The sequence below is a fragment of the Eleginops maclovinus genome, chromosome 10, assembly GCF_036324505.1.
Source record: "Eleginops maclovinus isolate JMC-PN-2008 ecotype Puerto Natales chromosome 10, JC_Emac_rtc_rv5, whole genome shotgun sequence".
NCBI classification, from domain to species: Eukaryota; Metazoa; Chordata; class Actinopteri; order Perciformes; family Eleginopidae; genus Eleginops; species Eleginops maclovinus.
Window position 1 is genome coordinate 6,628,628 of NC_086358.1, and position 14,916 is coordinate 6,643,543.

At 41.0% G+C, this 14,916-nt stretch overlaps 1 protein-coding gene across 2 annotated transcripts; it reads left to right on the forward strand.

Moving 5' to 3' along the window:
- Window positions 1-4,072: 4,072 nt before the first annotated feature.
- On the forward strand, window positions 4,073-12,938 carry lrrc4bb (leucine rich repeat containing 4Bb). Of its 2 annotated transcripts, none has more exons than XM_063894044.1 (4): window positions 4,073-4,120; window positions 4,494-4,680; window positions 8,751-9,370; window positions 9,484-12,938. In XM_063894044.1, exons 3-4 carry the CDS (start codon window positions 9,128-9,130, stop codon window positions 11,476-11,478), a joined length of 2,238 nt encoding a protein of 745 aa, XP_063750114.1. In that variant the 5' UTR covers window positions 4,073-4,120; window positions 4,494-4,680; window positions 8,751-9,127; the 3' UTR covers window positions 11,479-12,938. The 2 variants fall into 2 exon arrangements, with proteins under 2 accessions (XP_063750114.1, XP_063750115.1); XM_063894045.1 differs by lacking the exon at window positions 4,073-4,120 and having other exon boundaries at window positions 4,284-4,680; window positions 8,751-8,883; window positions 8,989-9,370.
- Window positions 12,939-14,916: the final 1,978 nt, after the last annotated feature.

A 14,916-nucleotide genomic window follows, 5' to 3' on the forward strand; every position in this document is an offset into this window, starting at 1 on the left:
TCCTGGGATATCTTGTAAATTGTATGATGGTCTGACTCTTTGTGTTGCTGACTTTGTTGATTTATACATGACTGGAATAGTAATCTTGTAGTACAAAAGCTCTCTATTCTTTATGTATTGACCCAGATTTCTGGCAAGTCACAACCTTTTCTTGGCCATGTTCTTCTATGCATTTTTAGCATCTTACAAGCATGGTACCAAATTGTAAGATCATGATTCCTCTCGAACTTCATGACTTTTTTTTTGCTTTGTTCTCACTCTGCTTTAACATGAAGCCTCTGACTTTTAGTTTCAATCGGATATCTTTGAGTCCTCTGCTGTAAATGCACTGTAATCCCAGCAGAGCTATTCTTCCTGCAGAACATATTGTTGCAGGTCTTTGATAATGAGGTTTCCTTTTCTTTAGGTTTGAGGTGTGTCATCAATCTCTCTGGGTTTTTGGTATTTGCTGCTCAATGCATCTGCAAAACAAAATCATTACATACAAATGCATTTATAGCTCTGCTGCCATATGGGGGCAGCTTTAGATTCACAGTGAAATGAATACTTTGGCAAATTCGATGCAGGCAAAAACAAGTGTGTTCATGAACGAGTCAATATTAGGAGTTAGGGTTTTCAGACCAGTGAAAAGAACATATTCAATAAATACATTTAGGTGATTCTTTCACAACACTTTGTTTATTTGCCTCTGCTTCTCTACTGAATTCACTAAAAGTTAGTATTAAGTAATGCCTCATTTGCATATCTAAGCATTACATTTCCCAAATCTAAGTAGTGTAAGTCATCAACTCACAAAGTTTTAGGGTGATGAAGATTTTACAATTTTTCAGATTCAGTTCTATGTTATATTACAAATTGAAACATAACACTTCAGAAATCTTGCAACACAAAGGGTCTTTATCATATGAGTTATATGATGACATGTATTTAGATTTCTGACCCTATTAACCTGTAGTGTCTCCCCATTAGGTTGAGAAGATTTGAACCTCTCATTGCTAGTAATTTAGAAGATATGGCCAACTAACAGTAAAAAAGACTGACAGCTGAGGGAGGATTTCTTTTTCTAATTGCACTTCACTCCACTGATCACAAGGTGGCAGTTGGAGATTATATTTCTTCTGCATTATAACACATAGGCTTGCTTTGATAGGCCTACATAAACAGCAGACTCTCATATTACTCCTTTTCTGACAAACATGTCCACAATCTTGGCTGAGAAAGTAAAAAATGGACAGAAAACAAAATAACAGTCCCCATTAGGGACATTATGTTTACGGAAAAAACCTTGTAATGCAATGTACAAACCGCCTTTATGAGCTACAATCTAGAAGAAAGGGGCATTCAAATAGTTTAAAGGAAAACGATAGCCATTTAGAACTGGACCATTTATTAGTGTAGGTGGTGTTCTTACAATATCACAAATCCATTTAAGGTCCCATTTTCTAAATGAATAGTTCAAAAACACCCAAAAGGCTCTTTAAGTAGAGTCTGTGTGTGTGTGTGTGTGTGAGAGAGAGAGAAAATGAGTGTTTCTCTTGTTTTTATTGAGTTTAAACAGAGCTATATTCTTAAACGCATCTCTGAAACCCCAGAATACATCATGTTTGCATCGATGCATATACTGCGGGCCTACATCTGCATATGAACGTGGACAAACGCCAACAAACACACACATGCGCTCGAGCTCATACCCGCAAACACACTGTGTACAAACCAAAAGTGAGTTCTCACAGACAGGAAATGATGTCAGCTCTTGTCTCCAAGGAGATGGAGGCAGTTGCTAAGATACTGTGACACTAGGATTTTTCTCTCTATTTTCTCTAACTCTCTGTCTCTCCAACACGCGCGCACACACATACACACACATGGATGTCACCATGAATAACTCGAAACTCTCCCTTGCATCTCTCTTATTCTCTTGCACAGATGGCAATGAGCACCAATCCAACTTTTCCTGTCACATTTCTAAAAATAACCCCCGCAAAAATTATCACTTTGTTCACAATCCCAATTGGACGCTTAGGGCCATTAAACAGATCACTAATGCTCTTCAACCGCATCTAACATCGGTGCTATACTGCTACAAAAATGATCCACATTCTTAATCTTTGCTTTGAACTGTGTGCAATTACTCAACCACCCACTTCCAGAGTGGTGAGGCCTGTAGCTAGTATCCTGAAACGATGGAAGTGATGGATGCGTATCAGCACCCCTCTAAAGCTTCTTCACAGTGTGAGCTGCACCTCTCTTGCCGCTATCAGCATGCCACATATGTCTTGGTACTAGCATGTTGCTGCCAAATCCTCACCGCCCTCCCCTTCCTCTGCCCCCGCGGCTCCCAACACAGCATTAAGAGTTTATGGGGTTTGGGTTGTATTGGAAATGCCATGCACTCGTCCTCTGGATGGTGGGATTAGCTTTCCCTGCTGTATTTCTACTCCGAGAGCCTTCCTGTACTGATGACACAAGCAATACAGCGATGAGTGTTTGTTCATTTACTGTGCACAAATGCATGTCCCTCTCCCTCCCTCTACTCAGTCTCTCTCTGACACACACACACACACACACACGCACACGCAAGCTCAAGGGTGCCTGGACACACACAGGCATACTATACATGCATAAGGGGAATATCAAATTCAATGTGCAATGACACAGCGAGGACATAGAGTGAATAGAGAGAGGGGGGGGGGGTGTAAAGGCACAGGGTGGGTTTGGCATGGGCGGCATGGAATCATTTTAAATGGCGCGGGGGTTGGAAGGCAAAAAGATGTACAGAGAGGGGAGACGGCGAGAGTGGCAGGAAGGCTCTGAAAGGCAGCCGGGGTCGGGGACTGTATGTGGGCTAAGATTTCAGCATGAGTGATGGGGAATAAGGGAAGAGGGAGAAAGAGGGGAAAGGAGGAATATCCTCTGCACCACTGTGTGACTGGAAATTTAATAGAGGGAGCGAGATAGAGGGAGAGAGAGGCAGAGGAGGGGGAAGGGAGAGGAAGAGAAAGAGAGAGGCAAAAGGCACAGAGACCTCATTGCTGTGCAGCTTTCAGCAAAAGCTAGTGGTCGTGAACAATGCTCACTACGGCATTCACGGGGAGGGAGGGGGGGAGTGAGGGTGAGGGAGGGAGTGTATATATCTCGGGGGTCTTTCTGAAGCATAACTGGCCTTCTGTGTCCTTTGACCTTAACTGTGAGCTGAGACAGAGCAAAGATGTACTGGTATTTATTTATACCTACAACGGTGTTTGGTATAGTGGATTCAAACCTCCAGTATAAGGGATGCTTTTCTTAATTTGTACAAATTCTGAACTTAAATAAATGTTTTGCGAAGGGGAGGTGGAAAATAAAAGAGATACCCTTGACACATGTGGACATGCACAAGACAAATCAATATGAGGCAGCCACTTAGACAGAGAGACGGACAGAGCTTCCTTTATTGGCTAATAACTTGCTGGCTTTCTTTACAATTCATTAATTAAAATGTGCCGCAGCCCATTTGTGGACTACTAAACTCAACAGCCTGCTTTAAATTCCTTACATTTTCAGGCTGTAAAAATATCTAAAGGTATGTGTTTTTTATAATGTACAAACCCCACATAGCTGCAGTGTTTTCTCTACATGGCACTTGGAGCAAGAAATAGTGAATTCCTTATGTACAGCATTAAATCAACCACTGAGAAAGAAAAAAACAAACACATACTCGTATGCAAAAATTGCAAAATACAGACCTCATTAGTTTGCTGGATATAATCTTCGCTGGCCTTTTCTAACATGCATGTGCTGGCACTGCACATTTATTATGAATATGGACATTAGTATAGGCCTACACCACTCTTTAAGGCTCAATGGTGTGGAAATGTCTCTTACTGCAGATATTTTAGCCTGTTGGCTCAACAGTAAACAGGTGTCCATTACATAGATATAAAAACTGAAAACTGAGCAAAAATGCACAATATTTCACAGCATATGGAGAAACACACTGCCTCAATTCAACCAGCTGATCATTTAGTGCTGCTGAGTCATATTAATGAATATGTGACTATAGTCATTACAAGCTCTTGATGCACCAGGGATCTAAAACAACATTTCAAGACTGAAACAAACCAGACATTAAGAGCTATACGTAAGTTGAAATGCTGTTAAGAAAACCGGTGCATCCATGAGTCGTGTGGTCCTTCATCTATTCTAATGATGTCTTAGTGGGATTCAGACTGAGACATACGGAATGTGCGTAAAGAGCCGCTTATGCTGGACGCAAAATGCTCTGCCCACCGGGCGCCGTCGCGTTTGCTGCCTGCGTTCCTCTCCAAGGATGATAAGGCGCATGGATGCACTCGTCCCAGACCTCGTACCCGAAATGTGATAATACTAACATAATTTTCTCCAACGACCCTTAATCTGATCTCAGTCTGCGGTTTTTTTTTCTTTCTCCCGTTTTTGTGTGTGTATGTGTGTGTGTGTGGATTGTGTTCATCTTTAACCTGCCATCACTGTAGCCCCCCGCGTTGCGTTGGCGCTGCGGAATAGCCTACAAGAACAAGAGCCAGCTCACAGCCGTGGAAACAAGCGGATCAATTTAGGGAAGAGAAAAGGAGAGATAGGCAGCGAGGTTTGGAAAACTGGCGATCTGAAGAAGGGACGAGGGGAGAGAAAACATCGACTTTACGCCGCCGAAACATTAAGGTACGTGTGTATATTGCTTGTACAGGTAGAAGGGACTGAAATGGCCGGCGTAATTATTGCATGTTACCTAATCTGCACGGATTTCCGAAATCAGACACGAGACGACTAAAACATTTGACAACGACGTGTAAAGGTTGCACAGATTGAAGTGAATAATTAATATCAGCAAAAGATACAGTCGATGTCATGCACGGAAAAAAGACGTGGTTACGAATGAATTGGAATAACATGTTTTCTTATAGCTAAGCCTTTGTGTTTCGCATGTGTACACATATTTAAAAGAAGAAATATGATTGTTGGACTGTTTTTTTGGGTGCAGTCATGTTGTCATTACCCTGAAGAGAGAATGGATGCAAGCCATTTTGTAATGCAGCATGTGCAGAATTAGGCCTATTCAGAATTTCAATTGCGTTCGCGAGAAGGTGCGCCGTAGTGAGTGCAGCTGCATAGATGAATAAGGCCATTCTGTTAGATTGTAGGAGATATTATGCTGGACCCTATATGATGAGGAGAGATTGCAGATTAGAGGTTGCGACTGCAGGAGAAATGGTCAGGCTTTGGGCTTTTTTTTTCTTCTTTTTTTTTCACGAGTTGATATCAGATAAATGGGGAAATATAACTGTCACCGTGAGTTGAAAGTTGCGAAATTATTTGGCATGAACCTGCAATTTTCCTCTCTTTAAAAGCACAGTTTGTTACCATACTGACTTTGAATTGCGTCTCATCCTTCCCGGATTCCCACGTCCTGAATCAATCTAGTGTTGTCATAGTTACAGCAGATGATGTTGGCCCTGTTGCACCTGTGTCGCTTTGTGTTCATCTCGACCATCTGTAAATACATGAGGTCTAATTGGGCCTTGTGTAGGCATACAGGAAGCATCCCACAGCCTAGGTGTTTATTAAACAACACCATATTTTTGCCTCTTCATAAAGCTTAATGACTCTAGTTGTAGAAAGCGAGGCATTGATACAATCAGGCGCTTACGATGATGTGATTGGTTTGTAGCAATTGGTCAGCAGCTTGCAGCTAATTTGTCTTTTCACGACTGAGCGCTTTCTCAGGCCTGATCGAATAATCAATATCTACATGGTTGCAATCTGCTCTTGACATGGAAAAACGGCTAAGATCAAGAAAGAGAAATACCTTATTAAGTGAAATTGGTTGGAAAAAAATAAAAATACAATGACCAAAATCTAACCCTTGTCATAATACTAGGGAAAACACATTTTGCAGCAAGGATGAAGGATGAAGGCCGCTGGCAAAGGAATTGGCCCTCGGATGAGTCAAGGTGCAACAATCTAAAAATAAAGATCATCATCAGTGTGAGATGTTGTTCTTGTGGAGAACTTGAAGATGGGAGGTCAAGGCAACAGGCTGTCAGACTCAAGGTCTCTCCATCCATTAGATTTTGTTTTCCTGTGAGGTGTTTTACATTGGTTGTTTTTCACTGACTCTCCCCAGTGGATTTTGCCACATAATTCAGAGAAAAAGTGTAGCTCAAATCCTTTGATAGTGTTTTTACTTGAGAAAATACATAAACTTATTCTTGACAACTACCAAAGGCTTTTGTCTAATGGGAAATTTATTTTTCTCCTTAGCATATGGAGGAAACAAGTTTGTATTTTCATTTATTTATTCAGAATGTATTGTTGTTTTTTGCAGGGACAGCTCAGAATTTCAAGCCATTACAGAGATGGGACCTCATTTAGATATTTTGTCCCTGCAGGTACATGGCAAACACCCACAGAACAACAAATATACACTACATACAACTGCACAATACATAAAAGTGTGTGATAAATAATACAATCTGTTGTTAGCAATATCACAATATATATTTTGCTGAATTCTCATGTTGTTAATTTAAATACTTTAGAAACAAACTTCTCCATTACCTCAATTTGTACATTCTAAAAACTACGGCAGTGTCAGGATTAATTATAATATTGCCATTTTGAAATCATATGCACCTGCAAATATCTTTAAGACAGCCCCATCCAAAAGAAAACCTGAAAACAAAAAGCTCTATTGAACATAATGATGCTCCAGTGTATGAAAACATTGTTTTGAAAGCACTGGTATCCTCAGTTATGCGACAGGGGAATGGTGTTGTGTTTTGATGCTTCTATGAATCATTTTCTGTTGAGCTAAACATTGTAAGTATCAAACCACCATTCGAGATAACGTACAATACTGCGGTCTGGGAGATAGATTTTATTTTCAACACAGTCAAATTGTTGAAATGCATAATTACCTGCTGGATGGGGATGAGAAGGAGACTCTTCAAGGGAGGACGCAATGAAAGGAAGGCCATAATGAGGAGTGCTGCAAATGGGCTGTGTACAATAACATTTACGTTTTGCATTAATATTCAGAAATCTACATTTTCTTATTCCTAATGGTTAATGTCTTGTTGTTCCTCTGTGGCATTTACAGTTAGAAGGGTGGACGATGGATGTGTGTATAATATTTGTGTGTTGAAGAGAAAGAGACTCTGTGGGATGTGAAAAAAGGTCTATTTTTAGCATGCATTCCCTTATGAGCTTTCTTAATAGCTGCTTTAGGAGTTCTCAGAGCTATTTTTTTTAATAAAGACTGATGTTGACCTAATCCTCAGACCTTGTAGATATTAAGATTCATGGGGAATCGCCTCCCTCTGTTGTGATATTGAAGGCCAAGGTTAAACACATTGCTAACTTGGGTCACCCTGCACTTACGTGAATGTACATTTTTTAACATATTCAGTTTTCATTCCTCAAGATAAAGGTATCTTAGTAAAAGACGTACGTGTTGTGTAACAGCAAACGCTGTGAAGGGAATTAACCTTAAGCTTTGAGTCAAATATAAGTAGAATTAGATCACAGAGGTGCTGCTGATCAGTTCTCATGTTTATCAGGCTCTGCTAAACACAGTAATGTGGAATAGGGCACTGGACAGTAAAAACACAAGATGGTGAGTGAGCAGGTTGCCACAGCAACCGTGTTTCTAGGAGCGCATGCATCGTCGCTGCATAGGAGAGGAGATGCTAAGGACTGCCATGGAGCCTTAAAAAATAACCTGTTTATTAAAGAGTAAACATATTTGGAAAATGCATCCGAGATTTATCTAAAGGAAATTTCAGTCGTGGTAACATAGCGGTCATGTGAGTGACATTGACAGAGATCTTTTTATTTGTTTTCCAACGACTGCATAGGCTTGTGACTGCGATAGTCATGGTGTCGAACATAGCGTGCCCGAGAAAACAATGAACACTTTCTTTCTGTTCTAATCATTTAAAGTGAAACAGTGCAACCTTTTCTAAATTTAGTGAGTCTGCTGCTGATGCTTGCGGCCATTTCTGTGTGCAACCCTCTTAACGAAAGATACACAGATACACATTTCTGTATTACAAAAGCCCTTGAAAGTGTTTTGTACCATCTTTTTTTCCTTTGTTCACAATATAGTTGTCATTTTCTTGACTGGTTCATTAACTTTGGTGGCTAGGGATCTTGTCTTATTGCGCATGCTTATTGTACACAGCATGTGCATTGCGGTAACATTTCAGGAGTCAATAATCATTTCTTCTAATTGCTTAATTACTGCTGCTGCCTCATGATGGATTGCACCAATGTCTGCATTAACCTTAGGTCTAGATGAATATTGAAAGCAGTGGTGATTGCGTTCAACAACTTGGCATTCTTTTAAATGTGAGATTTCTATTTCTGTCTGTATAAATCAAAGGATACCAAGTAGACTATGTGACTGGGGTCCTAACCCAGCTTGTGGTTTTAGAGATTTGTGGCCATTTCAGACCATGACCCAGATGTCAAGTTCAACCTATGAAGAAAATGGCAGCTGACTCACCAGTTAGTCTACAGGCCATCATTTGAGTGCCACCTCTTTACAAAAAAAAATCCTGAACCAGCTTGTCATACACTCTGGCGACTGGACATTTGAATATTTCAAGATTTAAATCCAGTTCCGGGAATACATGAATGTATATGCTACGCTGCTGATGTCTTAAAGCTACTGCAATGTGCACTTACTTAACCTCTTTTCTCTTTCTCTTCTTTTTCTATTCCCCCTACAGTGAGAAACAACGGCCTCCCCGGAGACAACACTTTGAAGAGCATACCCTGCCCAAAATTGACTTTCTATTCTAAAAATTGTCATGGGAACAAAAGATACAGTATTCCCTACAATGACCTGTTGAACAGAAAAAGGTGTTTGATATTCAAAGAAGTATGAGCAAAGTAAAATAAGAGTCTATCAATGATAAACAGTCTTAAATGTATATCATAACAATTTTCCCTCTCCCTATTTTTAAGTGACTGCTTGAAGGAGAGAAATAACAAACAACAGAATAAGAGCTTAAGATATGAACATAAAGACAAGCACTTAAGGTCCCCTGTTTGGAGGTGACTTGTCAACATCATAGCAATAGGGGCGGGTCATGACTCAGTTGCCATGCGTGTTGTCATGGTGACCAGCCCCTGTTCCCCTTCCCCCCTCCTCTGGTTGGTCCAGATTTTGTTGTGGTTTCACAACCATGGACCACAGCTGACAGAGGCAGCACCCCCCTGCCCCAACCCTTGTACGTGCTCCAATCAGGCGAGCCGTGTCATCTGTACAAGGAAGAGTTTAGAACAAGTCCCGGACAGTATTTCAGAGAACACAAGATACCTCAATCTACAAGAGAACACTATTCAGGTAAATACGGCTTCTACAAACACAGCATACATTCTGACTGGATACAAATATGTTGACAGAAGTAATTCTAATGTTGTTTCAACATGCCTCCATGTTTTCTGTTTTCACACCAGGTGATCAAGTCTGACACATTTAAGCACCTGCGGCATCTGGAAATCCTCCAGCTTTCGAAGAACCACATCCGGCAGATTGAGGTGGGAGCTTTCAATGGCCTTCCCAACCTCAACACGCTGGAGCTTTTTGACAACCGTCTCACAGTGGTACCGTCTCAAGCCTTTGAGTACCTCAGCAAACTAAGGGAATTATGGCTACGGAACAACCCCATCGAGACACTGCCGGCATTTGCCTTTCACCGTGTTCCCTCTTTACGCCGTCTCGATCTAGGGGAACTCAGGAAACTGGATTTCATCTCGGAGGCGGCCTTCGAAGGTCTGGTCAACTTGCGCTTCTTGAATCTTGGCATGTGCGGCTTGAAGGATATCCCTAACCTCACCCCGCTAGTGCGACTAGAGGAGTTGGAACTGTCGGGGAACCAGCTAGGGATAGTCAGGCCTGGATCCTTCCAGGGCCTAGTGTCACTTCGCAAGCTGTGGCTAATGCACTCCAGAGTGTCAGTCATTGAACGCAATGCTTTTGATGACCTCAAAAACTTGGAGGAGCTCAACCTTTCCCACAATTCCCTACATTCCCTGCCCCATGACCTCTTCACCCCTTTGCACCAGTTGGAGAGGGTACATCTTAACCACAACCCTTGGGTGTGCAACTGCGATGTTTTGTGGCTCAGCTGGTGGCTGAAAGAAACTGTTCCCAGCAACACCACATGTTGTGCTCGATGCCATGCTCCCCCAGGTATAAAAGGCAAATACATTGGGGAGCTAGACCAGAGCCACTTCACCTGCTATGCCCCAGTGATTGTTGAGCCACCCACTGATCTTAATGTCACAGAGGGCATGGCCGCTGAGCTGAAATGTCGTACAGGAACCTCGATGACCTCTGTGAATTGGTTCACTCCAAATGGCACCCTGATGACCCACGGATCGTACCGAGTTAGGATCTCAGTGCTTCATGACGGAACACTGAACTTCACAAACGTGACCGTGCAAGATACTGGGCAGTATACTTGCATGGTGACCAACTCCGCCGGAAATACCACTGCAACCGCTGTGCTCAATGTGTCTGCTTCGGACCCAAGCAACGCCTACAGCTATTTCACAACTGTCACCGTGGAAACAGTAGATACAGTGAACGTGAATGAGGAGAACTCGGCAAGACAGGATGTGAATATGACCTTCATAGAATTCTCTAATCCTACGGGCCGGGGAGGGGTGTCAGAGAGCCGACCAGGCATCACTATACCGCCTTCTCTCTCCTCTCTTTCCTCACTGTCCCCACGAGCCAACAGAGGTACTGATAATACTGTGACTGTGTCCATTATGGATGTGACTAATATTCCAGGCTTGGATGACGTAATGAAAACAACTAAGATCATCATTGGTTGTTTTGTCGCCATTACCTTTATGGCAGCTGTAATGTTGGTGGTCTTCTACAAGCTCCGGAAGCAGCACCAGCTACACAAGCACCATGGCCCCGCCAGAGCCATCGAGATTGTCAATGTAGAAGATGAGATCGGAGCTGGGGCCGGGAGCGGCATCTCAGGGGGTTCAACGATGAATTCCGGCAGTGGAGAAGGAACCCTGAGGAGACATCATCCGGAAATAGTCAACCTCCCCAACATTGGCCGTTCAGATACTCTCAACCATTACTACAAAACCCATCATTTCAACAACAACGTGATGGGTCTCAGCATTGGCTCCGACGGGATGGGACAAGGAATGATGATCAATAGCAAGAACCAACAAATGCATGATATCCCCATCTCCTGTACCTCAGTCCCAATCTCTACAGCTAATATGCTCACCTCATCAGGAAATGGCAACAACATCAACCCTTGTTCTATGTCCCCACCGATGCCGATGTCTCTCCCCATGCCTACCATGGGCTTACATGGATCGATCAAGGGTTTCATGGGCCAAAACCAGAATCCCCAAATGGAGCCTCTTCTCTTCAAGGGGAACTCGAAGGAAAATGTCCAAGAGACTCAGATCTAAAAACAAAAGCGAGAGTTTAGAGAGAGAGTGAGCAAGACTGGGAGACAGAGAGGGGATTGATGTTGGGTTTATTGCGCGGGATGATTAGACACTAGAGTGCATTGACATTACACCAGGAGAAAGGATAGACTGACACGGCAATACACCAACACATAGACTTATCCGTGACAGTCTACTGAGCCAAGGATTACCACAATGGGCCACTTGTGTTTGTGGTAACGATCATGGCCATGGAGATCAAGGAATGGACATTGCTACAATGTAAATCTGTGCCAAAGCAAATGTTTTTTGCAGTTTCTACAAGCTGTGTTCTCAAATAGGGAAAAACTAGCCTTTCAGAGAAATCAGTCCCAAAATCGTTGAAGGCCAGCAGAGATGAAAGACATTCACAGCACTTGCCACACTGAAGATCGGAGATATTACAGAACAAAATCCAAGAGACATTTTTCTTCCACATTAAACACAAACCACACTCTCTCTCAAGTGACTCAATAGACTCCCTCAAGGTGACAATTATGTAGGCATAAATAGATGGACAAAAAGGTACAGTGCAGTACAAACTACTGTGAAAAATCCACAAATTATATAAATATATTTTCATTTAAATATGTATCATTGCAAACTCCGATGCAGAGATATTTTGGGGTGGATGTATAAGCTGGTATAGTTTGTTTCTTTGTGGATAATCAGGGGCGGTGATAGTGAAGGTTGGTTATGATACATGTTTTAAGTTTGGCTACTTCTCAGAAACATAAGGGCTCAATTGCAACACTCATTGTGAATCTTTGAATTGGCTTTGTGACATAAAGTCCATTTAGGTTGTAGAACAGTAATTGCAGATATCTGTTTGACAAACTTTTTCTGTTGCTTCAGTAATAATCATTACAAACTTTTGTGTTCTGAGAGTGTATTATGTATTTTGTAAAAGCCAGCTACTTGGTATTTGAATTGACAATTCTGATACTTAAATGCCAGCATCAAATAATGGTTAAAACAATGTTCCATAAAAAAACAGAGAAAGGTATTTGCGAAGATCTGTTGGGTAAAATAAAGTGTTGACGATGTGTTATTTGAACCAGATCAGTAGCCAGATATTTGCTTTTAGACAGGAATTTGATATGACCTCCTTGCTCATGGTTACCATAATCATGCCATAAAATGCTGTCATAAGATTAGGATGATTATTAGACATCTATCTACAGCAGCATTCAAGAAGGGATTAAACATCCATCTTATGATGATTGGAATGAATGGAAATGTACAGTATATTAATAATAATAATGTCTGGTTGTATGACAATTGTAAGATCCACATTTTTACAGTGTAACTTTCATATGTTAAATGCCATTTACGCTTCTTGCGTTTCAACTATGTATTTCTTTATTTTTGTTAGTTTGATATAATGTGTACAGTTGTCTAGCCATGTATCATTACGTGTGAAATAAATCAATCATATATTGGGTCGTGGCGAGTCGATATGGCAACCACATGAGGAAAGAGCGAGACATTATGCAGGCCTTTTGTGCTAAACCTGGATTGAATGTATGGTTTGTGGTTTAGCCATGAGTCATCCTGGTAATGATAGATGATAGTAATGATTAACACGTTCAGACAGGCTCTTAGTCACTCGCCTATAGACGTTACTGGTTTTTCAAAATGAGTGTTTTTAACAGAACTATATGATGACTTATTCTTGATGTAGGCTCGTTTGTCTGGAATTAGACCTCAGTATGCTTCTCCCATAGTGAGTCTTTCATGTTAGTTTGGAAATTGAAAGAACATTTAAGGAAAGAAGGCCATTAAATAGATAATTTTTGATATTTATCAAGCAGAAATCTAAAATGTTTGTTGCAATTGAGCACAAACTGGACATGTTATTCCAGATTAATGTACCTGAGATAGTATTATCAACAATCACATCGACAAGGTTTTGGACTGTAATTCAGCTCTGTGTGTGATAGTGCTGCTTGTTTCATTTGCAGCCCTCCCTCAGACCTGCATATATTTATATATACTGTATAGTATATATATACTGCAAGCTGTTTTATGTGAGTTATGATGGTATTTCTTATCAGCATTGAGCCCACACTTATTGAGTAAGAGGAACACTGAGGAACTGTTATAATACTGATGATAATGTGATGGTATCACAAAAAATCCACCCAGAATGCACAGAGGTTAATCCATGAAAGGAACATCTTCTGCATCAATGCACATCACGTTCATCCTGTTTTAATGCCAAGCATTCAAGCCAACTTTTAAAAATGATGTCTAGTTATACCTATAATATGAAATGCAAGCTGGTTGAAATAAGTCATGTTATCTAAATTGCAGACATGTATATTCTACAATTTCTATTTTTGCTTGAATCTCATTCAAAAGCATAGTAAAAGTCAATGTGTTGCGTCCCACCGACAGATCTGGTGGGCAGGGTTCAACTGTAGCCCCACAGAGACACAAATGGATTATAAATGAAGGCTAAAGACACAACATATGGGCCGCTCCCTTGATGTGCTACGTTTGGTGGCTCTGCTGTCAGATTTCAAAGAGCATACGAGATACCTCCTTGTGTGCGAGGGTGCTTTCCCACAAGTTAACCATGGAACAAATCTTCTTACCTGACGCTACTGTAGCAGTGTTTTATTGAGATGGTGACTCACCTTATCAGCACAGAAATGTTCCTTTCGTACCTCTGGACATTCGCAATCTGCACAATTATCATCATTATTATTAACATTTGGAGGAAATGCAGAATGGCTTTGTTTCATCTTAGTATAGTGGCTGCCATTGTACATACTGATGCGATTGAAAAGCAGGCTCATTCTACAGCAGGAATGTTAACAAATGTTTGACACACAAGCTTCAAATTGGATTCTGAATATGTGCATATTGGGCAACTGTACCTCACTGTATTTTGTAGGCCTGTATAGCGGTGATTTGATTCAGTTTGGCTACAGATGGAGTATTGGCATATGTGTATCCTCGGCTCCATTCTTTGCTTACAATGGAAGCTTCAGGCCTCATGACATTTCTTGGTTTGTTGGAAGCAAAGCTCCTTATTGAAAAGGATTATCATATCTGAGACACCAAATTGCAGGACAAGAAAATGGACTGACCTTTTGGTCCTTTAAAGGTAAGCTGTTCTGTTTGATAAACAATGTTAAAAAAAATAAATGAAAAATGACCTGGGTCTGTTTTAAACGCTTTTTTAAAAGAGAGAAAGAACTATGTTCTAGAAAAAAATAGATTTCTTTAATACAGAATAACGATAAAGTATGTCATTTTGTGTTTGTTTTTTCCTCTTTCATTTTCCAATTGTTGGTTGTATCTCCAGTATGTGGTATTATCAATTTGGGTCTTAAAGTATTGTCATTAAATGTAATTTTTTTCACGCATTCATCCAGGTATAACTTGTGGCAGAAGAGTGTATTTCTTCTT

Coding starts and splice junctions, on each gene's coding strand:
- lrrc4bb (XM_063894044.1), top strand. CDS start 9,128: ATGCGTGTTGTCATGGTGACCAGCCCCTGTTCCCCTTCCCCCCTCCTC. Junction 9,371..9,483: donor TACAAGAGAACACTATTCAG/GTAAATACGGCT, acceptor TTTTCACACCAG/GTGATCAAGTCTGACACATT.